Source organism: Zootoca vivipara, chromosome 12 (assembly GCF_965207765.1).
Source record: "Zootoca vivipara chromosome 12, rZooViv2.hap1.1, whole genome shotgun sequence".
NCBI classification, from domain to species: Eukaryota; Metazoa; Chordata; class Lepidosauria; order Squamata; family Lacertidae; genus Zootoca; species Zootoca vivipara.
The window spans coordinates 26916684-26939449 of record NC_142595.1 but is presented as its reverse complement, the minus strand read 5'-3'; the positions used below and the strand labels follow the sequence as shown (position 1 = coordinate 26939449).

General features: G+C 41.6%; 3 protein-coding genes across 3 annotated transcripts; 1 reads left to right on the top strand and 2 right to left on the bottom strand.

Moving 5' to 3' along the window:
• Positions 1–3833: 3833 nt before the first annotated feature.
• Positions 3834–4864, bottom strand: LOC118094631 (olfactory receptor 13H1-like). Its single transcript, XM_035135188.2, has one exon. The coding sequence runs from the start codon at positions 4862–4864 to the stop codon at positions 3929–3931; it is 936 nt and encodes a 311-aa protein (XP_034991079.1). The 3' UTR covers positions 3834–3928.
• Positions 4865–7517: 2653 nt separating this feature from the next.
• On the bottom strand, positions 7518–8814 carry LOC118094630 (olfactory receptor 13H1-like). Its single transcript, XM_035135187.2, has one exon. The coding sequence runs from the start codon at positions 8812–8814 to the stop codon at positions 7879–7881; it is 936 nt and encodes a 311-aa protein (XP_034991078.1). The 3' UTR covers positions 7518–7878.
• A 10553-nt stretch (positions 8815–19367) lies between these two features.
• Positions 19368–20312, top strand: LOC118094824 (olfactory receptor-like protein OLF3). Its single transcript, XM_035135521.2, has one exon. It carries the CDS (start codon positions 19368–19370, stop codon positions 20310–20312), a length of 945 nt encoding a protein of 314 aa, XP_034991412.1.
• The last annotated feature ends 2454 nt before the right edge of the window (positions 20313–22766 follow it).

Below are 22766 nucleotides of genomic sequence, written 5' to 3'. Positions count from 1 at the left end.
CAGCCTCAGACAACATGGGCAACGGTCAGGAATGGTGGGAGTTATAGTCCAGAAACATCTGGATAGCCATGTTGGCTGTTTCGGGTGTAGAATGCTACAAAGTAGATTCTGCCCCTGTAAAGACAGCTATTTCTGTAATGATGTAACAGAGATCGGATTAACATAACACAACTCTCTTAGATGCAGGATGTGTCATATTCGACACCTGGGACCTTGGCTCAGATATTTGTTTGACCATGAAGTTCAGTAACAGTGACCATACGCAATCTTTCTCAGCCTAAGCTCCCTCAGAGGGTTGCTCTGAGAGGAACTGGGATAGCCCAATCTTACCAACAGCCATTTAAAAGATAAAAGCATTTCCTGTACAGTAGCGAGTAAGCATTGCTTCAGGTGGGGAAATGCTTGCAAACTGGATGTGAATGAGCTCCATTCCCCACCCACTTGATTTTTGAGTACTAGCAACGTTCATGGGTTTTTCTTTTCTTTTTTCCAAGATAGAGACGGGAGGAAAGCTGAGGAACAAACTGTGAAGTCAGTACATTCCACAGCGCCCTGCTTAGTCAGTGGACTCAAGTCAGAGTTTTGGAAGCGGGCTATTGTGTTTAGTGGGCAAAAGTAAAGTTGCCTAAGGGATCAAAGAGGAATATTGACAATTTCCCAGCCTTTCCCCCATCCATTTCCTCTGCTTGGTGTTTATGGATGCTACAATCGCAGCAAAAGCGGAGAAGACAATGCTAAACTAATTTGTTAGAAGACCAGGTAAGCAAAGCAATTGATAGCAAGAGAGATGCTGGCAATTACTGTTTCGGACGAATCTCCCTGTGTGATTTTCAGCTACTCTGAATTGAAGATTGCAATGGTTTTTGAGTCCGCAAACCAATTTGGTTAAAACAGTTCTGTGTGATCTTTGCCCTGTTGACTTGCCTGGCTTCAATTGCCTTCACATTTAGAAACTCAGGCTTGCCTGAAGCTGCTTTAAGTTGAGTGAGGCCAATGGTCCATGTTAGTAAAGTATTTGCTCTGACAGGTACATAGGAACATACGAATCTGCCTTCTACTGAGACTGGCCGGTGGGCCACAGAGCTTCCTATTGTCACACAGACAGCAGCACTCAAGGATTCCTGGCCGGAGTTTCTCCCAGCCCTAGATCATCCTAACAACCCACAGAACATTCTAGACTGAGTCTCACCTCAAAACACAAAAGTATGTTGCATTACAGGGGTAGCCAACGCTTGGGATGTTGTTTGGACTGAGTTCCATCCTAAGCAGCGACAACAAAATGAAGATGCAAAGCCAGAGAATGGGAACAAGAGACTAGTAGCTAGATAGACCAACAGATGGACAGGGAGCCAGGAAATAAGTTGCATTAAGGACCATAAATATATTTACCAGTGACGCTTAAGAGTGCAGAAGAGTATCTTTTGTATTCGGTAAACGCCCATTGCTCAAATAAGGCTATGCATATCTTAGTTCTTTGAATACACAATTCACAAAGCATTAAAAAATATATCCCAGTGTATTTGCTGCAGATCTGAGGAGCAAAAATATCTCAATGCCTTTGGGATTGATCAACTCAATCAACTCAAAGGAATTGGTACTCTTAGAGAATTGTTTACTTGCTATCAGAAGTTCCGTCCCCCTTGAGCATTATGTTCCTTGATTGGACCCAGAAGATTTCAAGATCAGCCCAGTCCAGCCTGCTCTTGCAGTGAATAATAATAATAATAATAATAATAATAATAATAATAATAATAATAATTTTATTATTTATATACCGGCCATCTGACTAGGCTGCCCCAGCCACTCTGGGCGGCTCCCCACAAAATATCACAATAAAACAGACTGTACAGGATACAGACTACTGTTACACTTCTCCATGTGCAATAGCACTTAGTTGAGTTTGGTTTCCTTTGAAAGGAGGCTTATTGCCATTTTGTAATATTTGCATTTATTTACAGATATACAGGATGCGCATAGGTGGAGGCACAACGTCAACACTCCAAAAGTCCATCAGAGCTCACTGCTCCTGCATCAGATCCATTTTGAAAATCATTGCCACCGGTGTTACCCAATGAATGGGTTGAAAGCATCAGACTATTCTGCAACATTGTGGAAGATAAACAGATGTGAATCTGATCAGCATCTGGGCATAAGCTGCATTGAGCAGGCCCATATCAGACAATCTGACTCCCATTTTGTGGGGAGAAAAATAGATATAAACCTTCCATGTGTGAGAACTGATTGGATCCCTAGATCTAAAGTGCGGGGCTAAACACATGCTCCAGCAAGAGAGAGCCTGCAGCAGAGTTTAAAAACACAGAATTGTGCAGAAAGTGAGTGAAGCATTAGAATAATAGTCTGTTGGACCTTTTAAATATTCTTAACACAGAGAACTCTCTTGTTAAACTCAAAAGTCTTTCTCCCGTTATCTGTATATGTGTGCTCAAGAGAGGGACATGGTAATATTTACCTTTCCAGTTCCCAAGGAAAAGGTTACTGGGAGGGTGGACTTATCTCCTAGGAAGAGTTTACACCAGGCATAGGCAAACACAGCCCTCCAGATGTTTTGGGACTACAGTTCCCATCATCCCTGACCACTGGTCCTGTTAGCTAGGGATCGTGGGAGTTGTAGGCCAAAAACATCTGGAGGGCCGAGTTTGCCTATGCCTGGTTTACACTTTAGTTCTCTCTGCTCACACGGCAAAAAGAGCTCAAAGGGAAAAGGAGAGACTGACACATTTGCAGAGGCGTGCAACATTTTTATTTAAGATATTGAACACCAAATAAGCATGACTGTGCACAAATGGTTCCACACATTTCAAAGCATGTTTTGATTCCATGTCAGGATTTCAAAATCTTGCTTCCCAGTTCCAGATCTTTAGGTTGCACAGGGCAGCACATAAGCCAGGGATTCCATCTCCATTTCAACATCAGGAAATGGAATTGCATGCAAAGTTGGGTGGGAAAGGTCCTCCTGCTCACCCATAGCTCTATTCTGGACCTTTTGCTTGTGGAAGTTGGATAGCTGAGCTGGTGAGAGTGTGGTGCTGATAACACCAAGGTTGCAGGTTTGATCCCCGTATGGGACTGCTGCCTATTCCTACAGTGTGGGGAGTTGGACTAGATGATCCTCAGGGTCCCTTCCAACTCTACAATTCTATGATTCTGAGAGAGCTGCTGAATTGAGACAATTGTGCTTCCATAACACTTACCTTTGTGCTGCATTTCTAGGCACAGATTTGGGCTTTCCAGTCCATGTCCCAGCATTTATTTATTTTTGCCCCACCACTTTTCCCATGAAACCCGGCTCTTTGCCGCTGAATTGGAGCAAATGACAATTCATGGAAAAACCAAATTGCTGTTTGCTCCAATCCAGCAGTAGAGACTGGGTTTTCCTGGGGAATGTGGAGGGACCAAAAATGGAAAGTGCTTGGACATGGGCCAGGGAAGTGCAGACCTGTGGCATAATCTTTAATGGACTTTAACCCATATAATCAGACATCTGAAAATGAAGGAATATATGGAAACCTAAGAAGAAATAAGCTAGTCTTTAAAGTGCCACAAGAGTCTTTGATGTTTTTGTTGTGGCAGACTAAAACAGGTTCCCTTCTGGAATTTGTTTGCTCAGGTCGTTCATGCTGTTACTACATTTCTCCAGGGCAAGCATTCAAAATTCCACAACAGCTGAATTCCCAAGCTCAAAAGTCAGTGCTTGACATCAGAAATGTTTGTGTTTCGTTATTTCACTATCGCTCCCCTATTTTGCAAGACTTTAGGTGACAAATTATAGGTTTTTCTGAACACAAAAGTAATAGTTGAAAAGACACTTGCAGGGACCAGTAGGCCTACCAATGTGCGCCTTTACAAAAATATACATCAAAAGAAAAGGCAAACATTTCTGATATTAAAGGGAGCGGGCTGGTAGGTATCAGAGGTCTCTCTTCCTCCCTGTCACTTTCTTGAAAGCTTGTTTCACATCCTTATTCCTTAAGCTGTAAATCAGTGGATTCAACATGGGTGTGATGGTACAATAGAATATGGCAATGTATTTGTCTAGATCTGAGGATGTCTTGGTCTGAGGCTGTAGGTACATTGACATGGCTGTTCCATAGAAAATGGTGACCACCATGAGATGCGAACTACAGGTTGAGAAGGCCTTGGCCCTGTTCTCTGTGGATTGCATTTTCAACACAGTGGTGATAATACGGGCGTAGGTGACCAAGATGAAGCCGAAGGGAAGAAGCAGAGTAAGGATGCTGCTGGCAAACATGATCAACTGGTTTCCACTAGTATCTGAGCAGGCCAACTTGAGCATAGCCTGGACCTCACACAGAAAGTGGTTGATAACATTATGCCCACATAGAGAGGCCTGTGAGGTGAGAGAAGGTACCAGGATCAGGAGGAAGGAGCTGCCCCATGAAATGGTTGCCATAGCAGTGCAAACCTTATTGCTCATGATGGTATTGTAGCGCAGGGGGTTGCAAACAGCCACCCAGCGGTCGTAGGACATCATTGCCAGCAGGAGGCATTCCGTCGTCCCCAAGAAGAGGGAGATGTACATTTGGGCAAAACAGCCAGAATGGGAAATGGTGGTCTTGGCTGACAGGCAATGAGCCAACATCTGAGGGATGGTGCTGGTAGTATAGCAGATGTCAAGGAAAGACAGGTTGCCAAGGAAGAAGTACATGGGGGTGTGCAGGTGGGGATCCACTACAGCAAGCAGGAGGAGGAGACCGTTGCCCACCACAGTGATGAAGTAGATGAGTAGAAAGAGACCAAAGAGGGCAATCTTCGTCTGAGGGTTACTCGAGAGGCCCAGCAGGATGAATTCGGTCACAGTAGTCTCATTCTCTCTTCTGCCCATGTTATCTCCTCTAAGGGCTTTCCTGGGAATGAAACAGGAAAACAGATTGGAAGTAAATAGCCTCACCTGACCCAAGAGTATAATTTATATTGAGGATTACATCTTGTATTATTGCTGAAGCCTCAAGGCTGCTAAGCAATAATGAGGGAAATAAGAATAAGGGGAAACCCCACAATATTAGAAGCAAACTAAAAACTGCAAGGTGGAGGAGTTGAAGAAGTCAGGGAGTGGGGAGAGGGGGATGATTCTTGGAAGCCCTCAAATTTCATTAAAAGCTTGAGAAAGGCAGAAGGGAAGCAATGAGTAATTGTGTAGGAGACACAAAAGTCAGAGGCAGCATAAAAAAAAACACCCCACCACTACCCACTCAACAATCCAGATTTAGTCATGCTTATAGTAGACCCATTTTTTATTTATTTATTTATTTATTTATTTATTTATTTATTTATTTATTTAGACAGACAGACAGACAGACAGACAGACAGAACATACAATTATTGTTTTTTGTTTTTTTATGTAGCCCACTGTGGGAAGCTGACAGTATCATCAGCCCATACATACCGTACATATGTCTGAAACTAGCACTGAAATCCATAGAACTTATATTAGTCATAATGTGAGCAGAAGTACGGAAAATGCAACTTAGTCAGGCACCTCTTGTCTGGGGATTTACTTTTGACTGATCAGATAAGAATTAGGATTGCACCTTAAAATTCAGATTGAACTCAATATATTTACAACAAAGGAAAGAAAGTCTTCTAACACCCCATCACCATATAAAACATAATTAACGTGTATAATTTTATTGTCACAAGGTAACACAGTGGCCATTAGACAACTTTAAAAGGGAGTTAGGAAATAAGAGAACAAGAAGAATATACATTTAAAAAAGACTGGAAAACGTTTACCGATTATATGGGTGGAAATTGTGTACATTTAAAACGCTGGTAGCATTAAGATAAATTCAACAGTGTTAACAAGTTTTGATGGTGCAACAATGGATTACTGTGAGAAATGATAAACGTTGCCTCAATCATATATCTAACAATTGCTGAATGGTTTAGTTCATTTAAAATATGTAGGGATGTATGGTATGCAAAATGAACCACAGAAAGAGAAGAAACGGAAGTCATTGATTCAAGGTTGTTTAAATGAATATTTTGAAATATAAATAAGAAAAATCTAATAAAAACTATATATAAAAAATAAAATCAAAGGGAATTGGGGAAAAACCCCACGGTGGATCAAAGTATCCCCAACTATAAGCCAGGATGCATAAAAATGAAACATCAACATGCAGATGAGGTATGACTCTGTATACCAGATGCTGAGGACAAATTGCAAGGCAAGGGAAATGCCGCCAGTTTCATGGCATGTTTTTAACTTCCCAGTGGCACCTGGGGGCATCAGGAAGCTGGTCCAGGACGGGTGACCATTGTTTGAAACAAAGAGTATCGGATGAGATGGACCATTGGCCTGACCTATCAAGACATTTATTATATTATTTCAGGAGACAAAGTCATAACTGGTTCTGAGCTAAATTCTCATTTAACATCATTAGAAGGAAAAGCAAAGACAGTAACTCACCATAGCAATGCCTTAATCTTCCAGAATAAAAAAATTCCTTCAGTAGCACCTTAAAGACCAACTAAGTTTATATTTTGGTATGAGCTTTCGTGTGCATGCACACTTCTTCAGATCTAGTGTATCTGAAGAAGTGTGCATGCACACGAAAGCTCATACCAAAATATAAACTTAGTTGGTCTTTAAGGTGCTACTGAAGGAATTTTTTTATTTTGCTTCGACTCAGACCAACACGGCTACCTACCTTAATCTTCCAGAGTTTTTGGCACCTGTTCACAAATTTTCCCTCAGTTTTGAAAAACCAAAGACATGCAAATTAGCTACAAATCTTAGAGAATAGGATACTGTGTGCCATAGTTTGGGCATTTTAAATAAGTGCACAATTCTCCCATAGAACAATGAAATTTAAAAGATGCATTGTCTCCATCTAGAGTGAGGGGAGAGAGAAACTGTAGTTCTCATAATAGCAGCCAGGAACAGTACATGTTTGTGGTAATTTTCACAACTGATGGAAGAACCCTGAATCATTCAAGGTTTAGATAACAACATTCTTTAACTTGGTCATTTTCCAGGATCTTATCCACAGGGAGATAATCCACTCTGTAGTTCATTAGGGAGCACTTGCCCGTTAGCAATTTAATAGATTTTTTTTTCTCTCCTCAGGTTAAATACAGTGACAAATGTACCCAAAGATCAGGAAAAAACAACAGCTGTCCAGATGATTCATGCCAGGCATAGGGAAACTCGGCCCTCCAGATGTTTTGGGACTACAATTCCCACCATCCCTGACCACTGGTCCTGTTAGCTAGGGATCGTGGGAGTTGTAGGCCAGAACATCTGGAGGCCCGAGTTTGCATATGCCTGGTTTACACTTTTGTTCTCTCTGCTCACACGGCAAAAAGAGCTCAAAGGGAAAAGGAGAGACTGACACATTTGCAGAGGCGTACAACATTTTTATTTAAGATACAGTATTGAACACCAAATACGCATGACTATGCACAAATGGTTCCACACATTTCAAAGCATGTTTTCAAAATCTTGCTTCCCAGTTCCATATCTTTAGGTTGCACAGGGCAGCACATAAGCCAGGGATTCCATCTCCATTTCAACATCAGGAAATGGCATTGCATGCAAAGTTGGGTGGGAAATCTCCTCCTGCTCACCCATAGCTCTATTCTGGACCTTTTGCTTGTGGACGTTGGATAGCTCAGCTAGTTAGAGTGTGGTGCTGATAACGCCAAGGTTGCAGGTTTGATCCCCGTATGGGACTGCAAGACTTTAGGTGACATATTATAGGTTTTTCTGAACACAAAAGTAATAGTTGAAAAGACACTTGAAAAGACACCAGTACCAATGTGCGCCTATACAAAAATATACATCAAAAGAAAAGGCCAACATTTCTGATATTAAAGGGAGCGGGCTGGTAGGTATCAGAGGTCTCTCTTCCTCCCTGTCACTTTCCTGAAAGCTTGTTTCACATCCTTATTCCTTAAGCTGTAAATCAGTGGATTCAACATGGGTGTGATGGTGCCATAGAATACGGCAATGTATTTGTCTAGATCTGAGGATGTCTTGGTCTGAGGCTGTAAGTACATTGACATGGCTGTTCCATAGAATATGGTGACCACCATGAGATGCGAACTACAGGTTGAGAAGGCCTTGGCCCTGTTCTCTGTGGATTGCATTTTCAACACAGTGGTGATAATACGGGCGTAGGTGACCAAGATGAAGCCGAAGGGAAGAAGCAGAGTAAGGATGCTGCTGGCAAACATGGTCACCTGGTTTCCACTAGTATCTGAGCAGGCCAACTTGAGCATAGCCTGGACCTCACACGTAAAGTGGTTGATAACATTATGCCCACATAGAGAGGCCTGTGAGGTGAGAGATGGTACCAGGATCAGGAGGAAGGAGCTGCCCCAAGAAATGGTTGCCATCGCAATGCAAACCTCATTGCTCATGATAATATTATAGCGCAGGGGGTTGCAAACAGCCACCCAGCGGTCGTAGGACATCATTGCCAGCAGGAGGCATTCTGTCATCCCCAAGAAGAGGGAGATGTACATTTGGGCAAAACAGCCAGAATGGGAAATGGTGGTCTTGGCTGACAGGCAATGAGCCAACATCTGAGGGATGGTGCTGGTAGTATAGCAGATGTCAAGGAAAGACAGGTTGCCAAGGAAGAAGTACATGGGGGTGTGCAGGTGGGGATCCACTACAGCAAGCAGCAGGAGGAGACCGTTGCCCACCACAGTGATGAAGTAGATGAGTAGAAAGAGGCCAAAGAGGGCAATCTTCGTCTGAGGGTTACTCGAGAGGCCCAGCAGGATGAATTCGGTCACGGTAGTCTCATTCTCTCTTCTGCCCATGTTATCTCCTCTAAGGGCTTTCCTGGGAATGAAACAGGAAAACAGTTTGGAAGTGAATAGCCTCACCTGACCCAAGAGTATAATTTATATTGAGGATTACATCTTGTATTATTGCTGAAGCCTCGAGGCTGCTAAGCAATAATGAGGAAAATAAGAATAAGGGAAAACCCCACAATATTAGAAGCAAACTAAAAACTGCAAGTTGGAGGAGTTGAAGAAGTCAGGGAGTGGGGAGAGGGGAATGATTCTTGGAAGCCATCAAATTTCATTAAAAGCTTGAGAAGGGCAGAAGGGATGCAATGAGTAATTGTGTAGGAGACACAAAAGTCAGAGGCAGCATTAAAAAAACCCACCACTACCCACTCAAAAAAACAATCCTAGCACTGAAATCCATGGAACTTATGTTAGTCATAATGTGAGCAGAAGTACAGAAAATGCAACATAGTCAGGCTCCTCTTGTCTGGGGATTTACTTTTGACTGATCAGATAAGAATTAGGATTGCACCTTAAATTCAGATTGAACTCAATTTATTTACAGCAAAGGAAAGGAAGTCTTCTAACACCCCACCACCATATACTGTAAAACATAATTAACGTGTATAATTTTATTGTCACAAGGTGACACAAATGGCCATTGGACAACTTTAAAAGGGAGTTAGGAAATAAGAGAACAAGAGGAAGATACATTTAAAGAAGACTGGAAAACGTTTACTGATTATATGGGTGGAAATTGTGTACATTTAATAATGCTGGTAACATTAAGATAAATTCAACAGTGTTAACAAGTTTTGAAGGTGTAACAATGGATTACTGTGAGAAATGATAAACGTTGCCTCAATCATATATCTAACAATTACTGAATGGTTTAGTTCATTTAAAATATTGGAGACACTTATGCTATCCGAGCTAGGAAGAGAGCAGAGGGAATTGTTGCAAATCCTTTGCATCCCAGTCATCATCTGTTTGATTTACTTCCATCTAGACATCGCCACAGGACTCTATACACAAAAACAGCTAGGCACAGGAACAGTTTTTCCCCTTGTGCCATCAAATTGTTAAATTCATAGTTGTGTAGCGGAAGCCAGTTATGGGTGGGGTTCCTTTGCTGTGAGTGGAACAGTTTTTGTATAAGGTACGTTTACATTGCAATGTAGTCGAAGCAAAATTCCAAGTATGTTGGTACTTGGCCAATAAATTATTCCTTATTCCTTATATGTAGGGACGTATGGTATGCAAAATGAACCACAGAAAGAGAAGAAGGGAAGTCATTGATTTAAGGTTGTTTAAATGAATATTTTGAAATGTAAATAAGAAAGATCTAATAAAAACTATATATAAAAAACTAAAGTCAAAGGGAATTATGGGGAAAACCCCATGGTGGATCAAAGTATCCCCAACTATAAGCCAGGATGCATAAAAATGAAACATCAACATGCAGAGGAGGTATGACTCTGTATACCAGATGCTGAGGACAAATTACAAGGCAAGGGAGATGCCGCCAGTTTCATGGCATGTTTTTAACTTCCCAGTGGCACCTGGGGGCCTCAGGGAGCCGGTCCGTGACGGGTGACCATTGTTTGAAACAAAGAGTATCGGATGAGATGGACCATTGGCCTGACCTATCAAGACATTTATTATATTATTACAGGAGACAAAGTCATAACTGGTTCTGTGCTAAATTCTCATTTAACACCATAAGAAGGAAAAGGTGACAGCAGTCATGAAATTAATAGACGCCTTCTTCTTGGGAGAAAGGAATTACAAACCTAGACAGCATCTTAAAAAGCAGAGACATCACCTTGCCAACAAAGGTCCATATAGTTAAAGCTATGGTTTTCCCAGTACATTAGTGATGTATGGAAGTGAGAGCTGGACCATAAAGAAGGCTGGTCGCCAAAGAATTGATGCTTTTGAATTATGATGCTGGAGAAGACTCTTGAGAATCCCATGGACTGCAAGAAGATCAAACCTATCCATTCTGAAGGAAATCAGCCCTGAGTGCTCACTGGAAGGACAGATCCTGAAGCTGAGGCTCCAATACTTTGGCCACCTCATGAGAAGAGAAGACTCCCTGGAAAAGACCCTGATGTTGGGAAAGATGGAGGGCACAAGGAGAAGGGGACGATAGAGGACGAGATGGTTGGACAGTGTTCTCGAAGCTACTAACATGAGTCTGACCAAACTGCGGGAGGCAGTGGAAGACAGGAGTGCCTGGTGTGCTATGGTCCATGGGGTCATGAAGAGTTGGACATAACTAAACAACAACAGAAGGAAAAGGAAAGACAGTAACTCACCATAGCAATGCCTTAATCCTCCAGAGTTTGTGGCACCCGTTCACGAATTTCCCCCCACTTGTGAAAAATGAAGGACATGCAAATTAGCTACAAATATTAGAGAACAGGATACTGTGTGCCATAGTTTGGGCATTTTAAATAAGTGCACAACTCTCCCATAGATCAATGAAATTAAAAAGATGCCTTGTCTCCATCCAGGGTGAGGGGAGAGAGAAACTGCAATTCTCATAATAGCAGCAAGGAACAGTACATGTTTGTGGTAGTTGTCAGAACTGATGGAAAAACCCTGATTCATTCAAGGTTTAGATAACAACATTCTCTAACTTGGTCATTTTCCAGGATTTTATCCACAGGGAGATAATCCACTCTGTAGTTCATTAAGGAGCACTTGCCCATTAGCAATTTAATAGATATTTCTCTCTCCTCAGGTTAAATACAGTGACAAATGTACCCAAAGATCAGGAAAAAGCAACAGCTGCCCAGATGATATATGCCAGGCATAGGCAAACGGCCCTCCAGATGTTTTGGGACTACAATTCCCATCATCCCTGACCACTGGTCCTGCTAGCTAAGGATCACGGGAGTTGTAGGTCAAAAACATCTGGAGGGCCGAGTTTGCCTATGCCTGGTTTATGCACAGAGCTGGAAATAAGAAACAGCCCCAACCAAGGAGATGAAATTGGCAGATGAAATTGATGGACTATGCAGAGATTGCTAAACTCACAGGAAGAAAAAAAATATTCAGTAAAGAATGGGAAAATTTGTGGACCATTTGAAAAATTGTAAACAACTTAAATCGTTAGCAGGCTTAGCATAAATTGAGCAGTGAATATATAAATGAAATAAAAAAAATTGGGAGAAAAACAAATAAATAAGGAATTAATTTGGACATGCAGTAGTAAAAAACAAAACAAAACTGTAAGGAGCCACAGAGGAAGTAGAATCAAATTGTAGGTTTGTTTTCTTTCTTTCTCTCTTCTTTAATTAAACTTGTATATTTGTTGTAAAACTGAAAAACTATTTAAAGAAAATACACTGACAAATGAAGAGGAGGACTCAGAGGAGCAGAGAAGGGGCATATTTTCCGCTATATTGGAAACCTAATATTGGAGTCATCCTCTTGAAAATTATAACAGTAGGGATTTTCATCCATTTTTATTCATTCTGAATCAAATCAAATTCTGCTTTATATTGAGGTGGGGTGTGTTGCTTCCCACCACTATCTCCAGTGCCCCAGAATGACATAAGTTCTTGTTGCGTTCTGGGAAAGACCTTCTCAGCCATTATGTCATTTTTGTTAAGGTTCTGATCATGCCCATTGGGTACCATAGGTTGTGACCAATATTAATCACTTTCAGAGTAGACCTATTGAAATGAATGCTCATCATTAATCTAGGTCAGGGGTCAGCAAACCTTTCAGCAGGGGGCCGGTCCACTGTCCCTCAGACCTTGTGGGGGGGTCGAACTATATTTTTGGGGGGGAAATGAACGAATTCCTATGCCCCGCAAATAACCCAGAGATGCATTTTAAATAAAAGGACACATTCTACTCATGTAAAAACACACTGATTCCCAGTCAGTCCGCGGGCCAGATTGAGATGGCAATTGGGCTGGATCCGGTAGTTTGTCTACCCATGATCTAGGTACATTATTTTCAATCAGTCTACTGTACTCTGAGGAGAACATAGTTTAAGACAACCCCAAGTTATGGAAAACTATAATTATTAGTTCAATCATTGTGAATTTTTTATTTTATTATTATTATTTAATTCGTTTTGTTTCTCAAACAGTATTAAGGTTGCTATTATGTTTCCAATGGTACATAAACTCACAATCACAACTGCTTTTCATACTTAACGCTTTTCAACATGGTATAAATACAACTATTACTTCACTAAAGGAATAAGTTGGTTTATTATTTTAACCAACAGTAGTTAGAATCCAGACTCAAGTACCAAAATGGATATATGCCATCACCAATAAATAGAGGATTAAAATACTAAAGCCATAAACGAGCACAAAGCGTTATTGTATTTTGGCATACTTTGAAAACTAATATGATGTACAACTGTGCTAAATAACTGGATGTTGGTTTAGTAATGCAGTAGGTACCAGAATGCACAATTTCAGCAAGTGCTTGTTCAAGTTAATTTTTCAGTAAGAGATCTAACTAGATTTGAAAGATGTGCTCTAGAAGCCATTTTATGCCAAGTCTTAAAAGCATCTCCAATCTGTCAGTGTGCATCTTTTGGTGAAGAAAGTATTGATCTGATGTGTAAAGATCTTTCCTATTCTAATTGATACAAGAGGTTTCTGGAAGCTTCCTTGTGTGATACAAACTAGTGCAAGCTGGAAGTTTCTAGCTGACACGTAAGTTTCTATTCTGCCTAGAAACAAGCAGAAGGTTCCTGATGTTTGGGTTATTCCTTCAGAGAAGCTGAACAGGTGGTTTAAACTGGTTCTATTATCTCTTCCACTGATGGTCATGCTGACTATAATAAAAAGTCCAGAAAAAGCCTGAGTTTCATTTTCTAGCTTTCTCTTTCCTTCTGGTGTGGTGTTCTGTACATACCGTGTTTCTCCAAAAATAAGACACAGTCTTATATTTATTTTTCCTCAAAAAAACCCCATGGTGTCTTATTTTCAGGAGTTCTTTTTTTATTATTAAGTATGGTACAGTTTAACCTACAAGGTTAAACTGCCTATCACTATGGCTTATTTTCGGGGTATGGCTTATTTTCGGAGTATGGCTTATTTTCGGGGAAACACGGTAGTATGCTTAGTGTTAAGGTTTTAGTCTTATTATAAGTTATTGTAAGTTTAGGTTAAGTCTGCTGCAACTGGATTTCTTATGGACAGTGCCAATCCTGAATGTATGGATTTGTGACCATTATGCTCATTTACCTTCTTTTTTTAATATACATTTTTATTAGTTTTTACATATATTTTCCAAACAGGACATATCATCTCATCTTATACAATTCTTGGCTGTTTCAGCCTGAGACTTCCATCAACTGCGTCTAATGATTTTCAAACCTCATCTTTTAATCTTACATTTATTATCCTAACTGTTACTTTTAATAATCCATAACTTAAAATCCATTCTCATAAATCTTTTCTGCAATATTTCATATAGTTCTCCTTACAAAACGTCTTGTAGTCCTGCAAGCGTAGTCAGTTGGTTACAATTGTCTTTCAAATAACTCGTATATTTACTCCAATCTTTCAAGAATTTCTGGTCCCGCTGGTTTCGAATTCTCCCTGTCATCTTATCCAATTCTACGTAGTCCATCAATTTCACCTCCCATTCCTCTTTCATTGCATTATGCTCATTTACCTTCAGTAGCTGTAGTAAAACTCTGCTGGATGGAATATTAATTGCCTCTGGTATATTTTTGGGAATCCTGCAAAGTGCTATGTCTTTTTTACTCTGCTAACTATACATTGGAGTTTTGCTCTGGATCAATATGAGCAGAATTCATGGCACAATTTTGCATTAAGGCTATGGAGGTCGCCTATGAGCAAGATATTTTTTGTTGGAAGAGAGGACTTAGCTAATGTTGCGGTCACGTAGGGTGGACAAGCAACACCGCGAATGACAAACAAAACTAAATATTAAACAATACATTGCAATCATTTTGTGAAACATTCTTTACCTCTCAGTTGCTGCCTGGTGTTTGCATCCAGTCTCATAACAATAATATAGCATTTGGGAAGAAAAATGAAGCCCATTAACCCAATGCTGGAGATTAAGGTGGAGAAGATCTCCACGATCACCATGTATTTCCCTTTGGTGCTCAAGTAGTGATGCAGAAACGACACACGGACATAGCAAAAAACAACCCTAGCCACTCCCCCACCCAAAAGACCCACATGCTGAAGATGATGAACTTGAACCCAGATTCAGGCATACTTTGGTCTCATTGAAACAGTGCTCGGAAAATTAATTTTAAAACTGAATTTGTTCCCGTTGTTCCCATTCTCCCCTCCAGAAAGGAATTCATTCCAGTTCAAGCTCACCCCCTCCAAAAAGGAACTAATCCTGCTCCAGTTCAATTCACAATTCATCCATGTGGTCCTTGGCAGGTTTTTCTCTCCAGGCTTTCAAATTTTGCAAGCTGCTCTGCTAAAGTACAAAATATACTAAGAATACGAAGAAAGCATCAACACACACAAACACAGTGTAATGTGAACAATGGTTTTATTTGTTTTCCCCAACAATTATGATCTTAAAGCTTAAAAATAATCACTTTTCAGAGAGGTTGTTGTTGTTGTTGTTGTTATTGTTGTTGTTGTTGTTATACCCCACCCATCTGGCTTCTAGATGACTTCTAAAAGTCAGATGGTTGTTTATTTCCTTAATTTCTGATGGGAGGGTGTTCCACAGGGCAGGCACCACTACCAAGAAGGCCCTCCTGGTTCCCTGTATCCTCACTTCTTGCAGTGAGGAAACCACCAAAAGGCCCTTGGAACTGGACATCAGTGTCCGGGCTGAACGATGGGGCTGGAGACGCTCCTTCAGGTATATAGGGCTGAGGCCATATTAAATGGATGTGCAGGGAAATAGGGAGAATATATGTAAACTAGTATCTTGAAGCCCGTTAAAATAACGGGTGCTAGAGTGCGTGTCGCGGCAGCAGCAAGGCCGGATCGCAACCCCAGCGCTCGGCTATACCGTAGGAGAAGCCGGGGCCGCGGCGCCGCCTCCTCGGCCCGGCCTGGCCCGGCCTACAGGGAGTAGGCTCGCCGACCCCGGGATCCACCCACCATCGCCTCGTTTCCGCCCCTTGGTTGCCTGCCACCATGGGCGCCTCTGTGAGAAGAAGAGGTGTCGGGGCTCAGGCAGCCAAGGGGCGGAAAGGAGGCGGTGGTGGGTGGATCCCGGGGCCGGGAGGCAGCTGAGGAGGCAGTGGGCTGAGGAGGGAGGGCCGGGCCGAGCTGCCGGGAGGTGGGAGGAGGGGGTCCCGCCATTGTCCCGGCCAGAGGTGTCGCGCTCCTGCTGCTGCTGGAGGAGGAGGAGGAAGGAGCCCGGAGCCAGGGGGCGGTCCTCTTGCCCGCCTTGCCGCCTCAGCCTGGCTCATCTCCCTGCCGAGCTGAGCGGGCACCAAGCTCCCCTCTCCGAAGTGCCTCTTCGTCCAATCCCTGTGTCCGTGGGGCACATGCGCAGTAGCGCGGACAAAGGGACACAGGGACTGGACGCAGAGACACTTGCATATTATTATATAGGATAATAATTTAGGCAAAACAAGATAAAGGACATCAAGTAAAGGAAAGCGGTGCACAAGCAATTGGAAGCCAATTTTCTTTTTTGTTGTTGTTTTTTTGAATATTTTCTATTTCTTCTTTTTTCTCTTTTTTTCTTTTTCTTTCTTACTTCCTTTTTGTTATGTTTCTCTCTCTTTTTGTTATACGCTTTGTATGATTTATGTATGATTTTTATATGATTTATGCGAATTTACAGGGTTTGTTGTCTATTATTATTTGTTATGATTTATTATGATTTATTATGATTTATTATGATTTCTGTATGTATCCATTTTAAAATTTAAATAAAGGCTATTTTAAACATTAAAAACAAACAAACAAACAAAAAATAAATGGTAAATACAAAGGTCACAATCAAACACAGAGCTAAGTCCAATGAAATTTTCTTAATTTAAGTTTTTTAACTTAATTTAAGTTAATAAATTAAAACTTAAATTGCATCGAATTAAAAATTGCCCAAAGTTCCACTGCTAAAGGAACTTAATTCTTGTTCAGTTCTCCAGGAAATTATAAGGTACTTTCAGGTGTAATTAATTTTGAAATATTCAGTTAATTAGTTAATCTGGATTAGTTAATTCCTAGGACTGACTTGAATTCAGTGGGGCTAAGTACTGGGTAGACATGTACGGGAATGCACCACAGGAGTAGTATAATCTGGATCCAACCCAATGAAATGTTTACATATGCATCATTAACTGTATATGTAAACGGATATTTAACAGTTTATGCAAAAGTTTAAAAGATAAACCAAATAAAGGAATGAATAAATAATATCCCACAAGGTAGCACAATGTCTTCAGGGGCTAAGGCTGCTGTGGTTTCTAACTTTTTAAATCCAAGATGCTTCATAGATAATTGCTCAGTGGGGAATAGGAAGGGCTCAATAGAACTCGAACCTGAACTTAAGTAACTTTTATCCAAAGATCTTAAACGTATCCCATGACATCACGTTTTCTTACTTTTTGCAGGAAGATTACACAACAGTGGAGGTAAGATGCATGGAAGAGATGGGATCTGACTTAAAAAAAATCAGTCTTGTAGGGGTTTTTTAAGAATTATTTTTTCTCTTTATGTTTTTAGCTTGGAAGGACAAATAGAAGTGTCTCTCATGATGCAAATGCTCCTAATTTTGAGAGCTAATTCCGAGCAGTAAGCTTTGTTGGGCACCTGCCAAGGCCCACAGTCATTTTATTTTATTTTATTAATAATTGCTGGTTTTACTTGTATTTTGAAAAATGTTTGGGTTGCCTTGTTTTTAACATCTGATTTATAAATCATTGCCATTCTCTTTGTAAACCACTTAGAGTTTTTAATAATTAAGCAATATATAATTCCTGTTTAATAAAGAAAAATAACGTGGTCTTGGTTTTTTTAACTGCCCAGGAAATTCTGATGAAGGCATGTATATTAATCTTTTAAAATAAAACAAACATCTTGATTTCAATGGGAGTTAAATATGGCTAAATCTGGATCTAACCAATTGCATTTTTGTGAAACGTTGTGAATTGCCGTTGCATAGTTATAACTCCCAAGTCAAGTTTGTGCAATGCTTGTGAAGAACTTCACAGCTTTGCCTACACTACTTGAGGATATTGGTTTATTTTAATTTACTTACAGAAATTGTAAGTAAAGTTGTAACAATCAACTTTAGGTACTAACAAATGGCCTGTTTATAATTATATGCTCTCATCTCTTCGCAGGCATTGATATCATCATACTAACTGGTTGCTTCTTTCATTATAATGAGGGTAGCTGGTCCATAATTCCCCCCCCCCAGGCTTCTAATACTATAGTTTTAAATCTTTCTACTTCCAGGGAGTCATTCCCCACTTTCATTAGCTGCTGAAAGACGGCTATATGAGCCAAGTGCAAATAATGGAGGACATACTTTAACTCCTGATGGCCAATTGCCAGCTTCCAAAGTATTATTTCCAGGGGAAAGGAAAAACTGCATTATATATTTGCCCTTAATTCTTTTGAGCCCTGTATGTACTGAAACCATTTATATTACCCGTGTACTGTATGCCTAAACATGTCCCTTTGATAATTGTGGACCTCTATCCTCATCTTTATTCTCCCTACTTCTAGTTACAGGTAGGTAGCCGTGTTGGTCTGACGTAGTCGAAACAAAATAAAAAAATTCCTTCCAGCAACACCTTAAAGAAGTGTGCATGCACACGAAAGCTCATACCAAAATAAAAAACTTAGTTGGTCTTTAAGGTGCTGCTGGAAGGAATTTTTTTATTATTATTCTCCATGTTACTGTCTCACAGCACCATTCATCGTTTTGTTGTTTGGAACGTTGAAGCAAAGGGTTCCTATATGATAAGGGTTCTGCCAATACTCTAGGCTAATGTGACATGTCCACATCAGGAATTGTCACGTGTGTGCCCCCCCCTTTTAGTCTGCACCACTGTACTTGTGATCAACTAATGGAGGGGGGAGGAGAGAGAAGCAGCATTTAGGGTCACAAAACAGCGATCCCAGCTTCGGTCATGTGATCCCAGCTCCACAATGGGATCTGCACAGATGTGTATTACCAAGTTGAATGCTGTCTCCTCTCTGATACACACACAAAATCATAATCTTAAGAGCCAGTGGATGCCTTTCACATTTGTTTTCTGTCCAGTTCAGGCTGAGAATCTTGCAGAGTCAGTTTTTCACATGAGATGGAAAGTTACGTTTATCCTGAAAAGGAGGAGGGTTTGTTTGTTTTCAGTCTGTCCCTACTGTACTTAATACATCATGCCTGTATTCATTGAGAGTTACAAGGTATTAAGCAGGGATGGGGAACCCGTAACTTCCAGATGTTATTGCATTACAACTCCCACCATCCGTGACCACTGGCCTTGCTGGCTGTGGCTGATGGGAACAGGAGTCCCACAACATTTGGAGGGTGACAAGTTCCGTATCTTAGGTGTAAAACCATCCCTGGTCCAAAACTTCCCATTTCAATCCTGATTTCATTCTCTTAGCTTGAGCATTGTGTGTGTGATGGAGCAATACAATCAAACAATTGCCCTGGATTTCGTGTTTCTGGGGTTTTCCAAAGATCGAGACACCAACCTGTACCTCTTTGCAGCGGTCCTTTTCATGTACCTCATCACCCTGACAGGTAACACACTCATCATCGTGGCCATCCACATAGACTCACAGCTCAGCACACCCATGTACTTCTTCCTGAGCCATCTGTCCTTCCTAGACATCTGCTACACAACAAGTGTGGTGCCTCAGTTGTTAATCCATTTCCTGACCAGCTCCAAGACCATCTCCTACAACAGGTGCATGGCTCAGCTCTACCTCTCATTCGCCTTCGGAAGCATTGAATTTATCCTCTTGGCAGCCATGGCTTATGACCGATATGTGGCTGTCTGTCATCCATTGCATTACAAGATCATCATGAGCAGGACAGTGTGTATGCAGTTGGTGCTAGCATCCTGGACAGCTGGATTTCTCAATGCTCTCCTGCATACGGTGTTCACTGTGCGCCTTCACTTCTGCAGCTCCAACATCATCAACCACTTTGCCTGTGAAGTCCTGGCTGTTATCAAGATTGCTTGTTCAGACACTTCCGTCAATGAGATTCTGTTTTTGGTGACAGGGTCCATTGTGCTGGTCACCCCCTGTATTGTGGTAACACTTTCCTACGTCTATATAATCCGTGCTATCCTACTTATCCAGTCTTCAGGAGGCCGTCAGAAAGCCTTCTCCACATGTACCTCTCACCTGACGGTGGTCGCCCTCTGCTATGGCACAGCAATCTTTGCTTACATGAGCCCCAAATCCAACACTTCGCCCAACCAGGACAAGATGCTGGCTTTCTTCTATGCAGTTGTTACTCCGATGCTCAATCCTATAATCTACAGCCTAAGGAACAAGGAAGTCAAAGGAGCCCTGGCTAAAGCAATAGGGAAGAATACCGTTTCTGAAAGTCATTGATCCATTTGTGAATTTGTATACATCCAGTAAGGTGGCAGAGCAGACAAAGAGACATGCAATTTGCTTAATCATTTAATTATTCCACACAATGGATTTGTATACAAACTGAATCTAGGAGGAAACATTATGTTTTGATGTAATATGAACATTTTACACTGCGAAAAGAGAAATGAAAGCATTGAGGAGAGTAGCTGAATGTGATGAGTGATCCTCCCACCCCAAAACAATTCACCAGTGTGGTGTAGTGGTTAAGAGCAGTGGACTTGTAACATGTCTTCGTTCCTCCACATACAGCTGCTGGGTGACCTTGGGCTAGACGCACTTCTTTGAAGTCTCTGAGCCCCACTCACCTCACAGAGTGTTTGTTGTGGGGGAGGAAGGGAAAGGAGAATGTTAGCCGCTTTGAGACTCCTTCGGGTAGTGATATCAAATCCAAACTCTTCTTCTTCTTCTTCTTCACCTGCAACCCCAAGAGGAGTGGTTTGGCGTTTGATTTTGCCCCATTTAGCAGATTATCAGGTAAATCCAAATTTGCAGGGGAACACATTGAGGTTGGTGCTGCTTGTGTGTAACACAGGCATCCCCAAACTTCAGCCCTCCAGATGTTTTGGACCACTGGTCCTGTTGCCTAGGGATCATGGGAGTTGTAGGCCAAAACATCTGGAGGGCCGCAGTTTGGGGATGCCTGGTGTAACATCTTATGGACTAGGTAAGCTAAAGCGGAATGCAAACAATAAATACGCCCCACCAAGTTATCTATCTATTATCTCATCTGTGCCATCTCTCTCAGAGGCTCTTGCTACCTATCCTAACTCCTTCCCTGGACACCTCTCGATTCCATACTTCTATGTCATCAACAAGGAATGTCACAAAGGAGGCATTCCATTGTTACCTGGACAACCTACCTACCTGGACACAGGCCATTTCTCCAATTGAGTCAAGATTCTAGACTGCTTACTCTAAGTCCCCCACTGTGATGCCAAAAGGTTTTCTAATTCAACCCTGCCCGTCCCCTCAAATGTGGCCATTTATATATATTAAAGTCACATCATGGTGAACAGATGTTAAGGCTGAACTAGAAGCTTGATAGAGAGGTAGACGTGCTTTCGAACTGCTAGGTTGGCAGGAGCTGGGACCGAGCAACGGGAGCTCACCCCGTCACAGGGATTCGAACCGCCGACCTTCTGATCGGCAAGTCCTAGGCTCAGTGGTTTAACCCACAGCGCCACCCGCGTCCCACAGAGAAGCTTGATACCTATAGAATATTTTGGATATTAACAAATCCAAAGCAACTGCTGTGTGCCACTTCAGTCCTCTCAGTGGGTCCATTCACACATATTGTTAGCAGCAAGGAAGCTGCTTTTTCCCCCATGAGAGATGAGGTGTTGCTGAAGTAGGCATTTGAGAGTACTGAAACAACATGCCAATATTGGAAGTGCAAAGGTGCATTGGAATCTCCAATGTGTGCTAAAGAGTGGTGGAGCAAATATACCCATAAGATACCCTCTCTTGCAAGTACAATGCACTAGGGTGGGGATATATGAGAGAAATACAGCAAATTGTCAGAGGCAAATCTCACCAAGTTGAATGGGACTTACTCCCAAGTAGGTGTTCTGCACTAACATTGACAAGGACCACTTCTCAGTCATTTCACCTATCCTGACATCAAAATATAGCTTCTTTGTTTTCTGTATCGTTAGCTGAGGTGACATAATTTTGAGAGGAAGAGAATCGCAGCAGCTGCCATTTGTTTTTCACACAAAGCCGCTTTCTGATGTGGTTTTTCAAATTTTGAAGGAGCGTCTCCACCCCCATCGTTCTGCCCGGACACTGAGGTCCAGTACCGAGGGCCTTCTGGCGGTTCCCTCGTTGCGAGAAGCCAAGTTGCGGGGAACCAGGCAGAGGGCCTTCTCGGTGGTGGCGCCTGCCCTGTGGAACGCCCTCCCATCAGATGTCAAAGAGAAAAACAGCTACCAGATTTTTAGAAGACATCTGAAGGCAGCCCTGTTTAGGGAGGCTTTTAATATTTAATATATTATTTTATTTCATTTTCTGTTGGAAGCCGCCCAGAGTGGATGGGGAAACCCAACCAGGTGGGCGGGGTAGAAATAATAAATTATTATTATTATTATTATTATTATTATTATTGGCTGCCTCCTTTGCCACTCACAGGGGACCACCAATTTAGTGGGCAGCAAATGAATATGTACAGAAAACCACACACTTTTACTGAGTGGGCAGATTGTGCCCCTAAGCTAAGCCCTGTCCTTTTCTTCGAGAGATGCAGTGTTAAATATCCCTCTAAAGAAAAGGCAGATTGAATTAGACTTGTGAAAAATATAAAATCACAGTGTGCTGTTCCACATAACCCTATTTTAAAACCTGAAGTATAAAAACAACAAGAAGAACATTTTACACATTTGGATTTCTTCTCTCTCTTTTCATAGCAAACCC

What these genes read in the sequence shown, in the direction of transcription:
- LOC118094631 (XM_035135188.2), bottom strand. Translation starts at nt 4,864, where the DNA reads ATGGGCAGAAGAGAGAATGAGACTACTGTGACCGAATTCATCCTGCTG.
- LOC118094824 (XM_035135521.2), top strand. Translation starts at nt 19,368, where the DNA reads ATGGAGCAATACAATCAAACAATTGCCCTGGATTTCGTGTTTCTGGGG.
- LOC118094630 (XM_035135187.2), bottom strand. Translation starts at nt 8,814, where the DNA reads ATGGGCAGAAGAGAGAATGAGACTACCGTGACCGAATTCATCCTGCTG.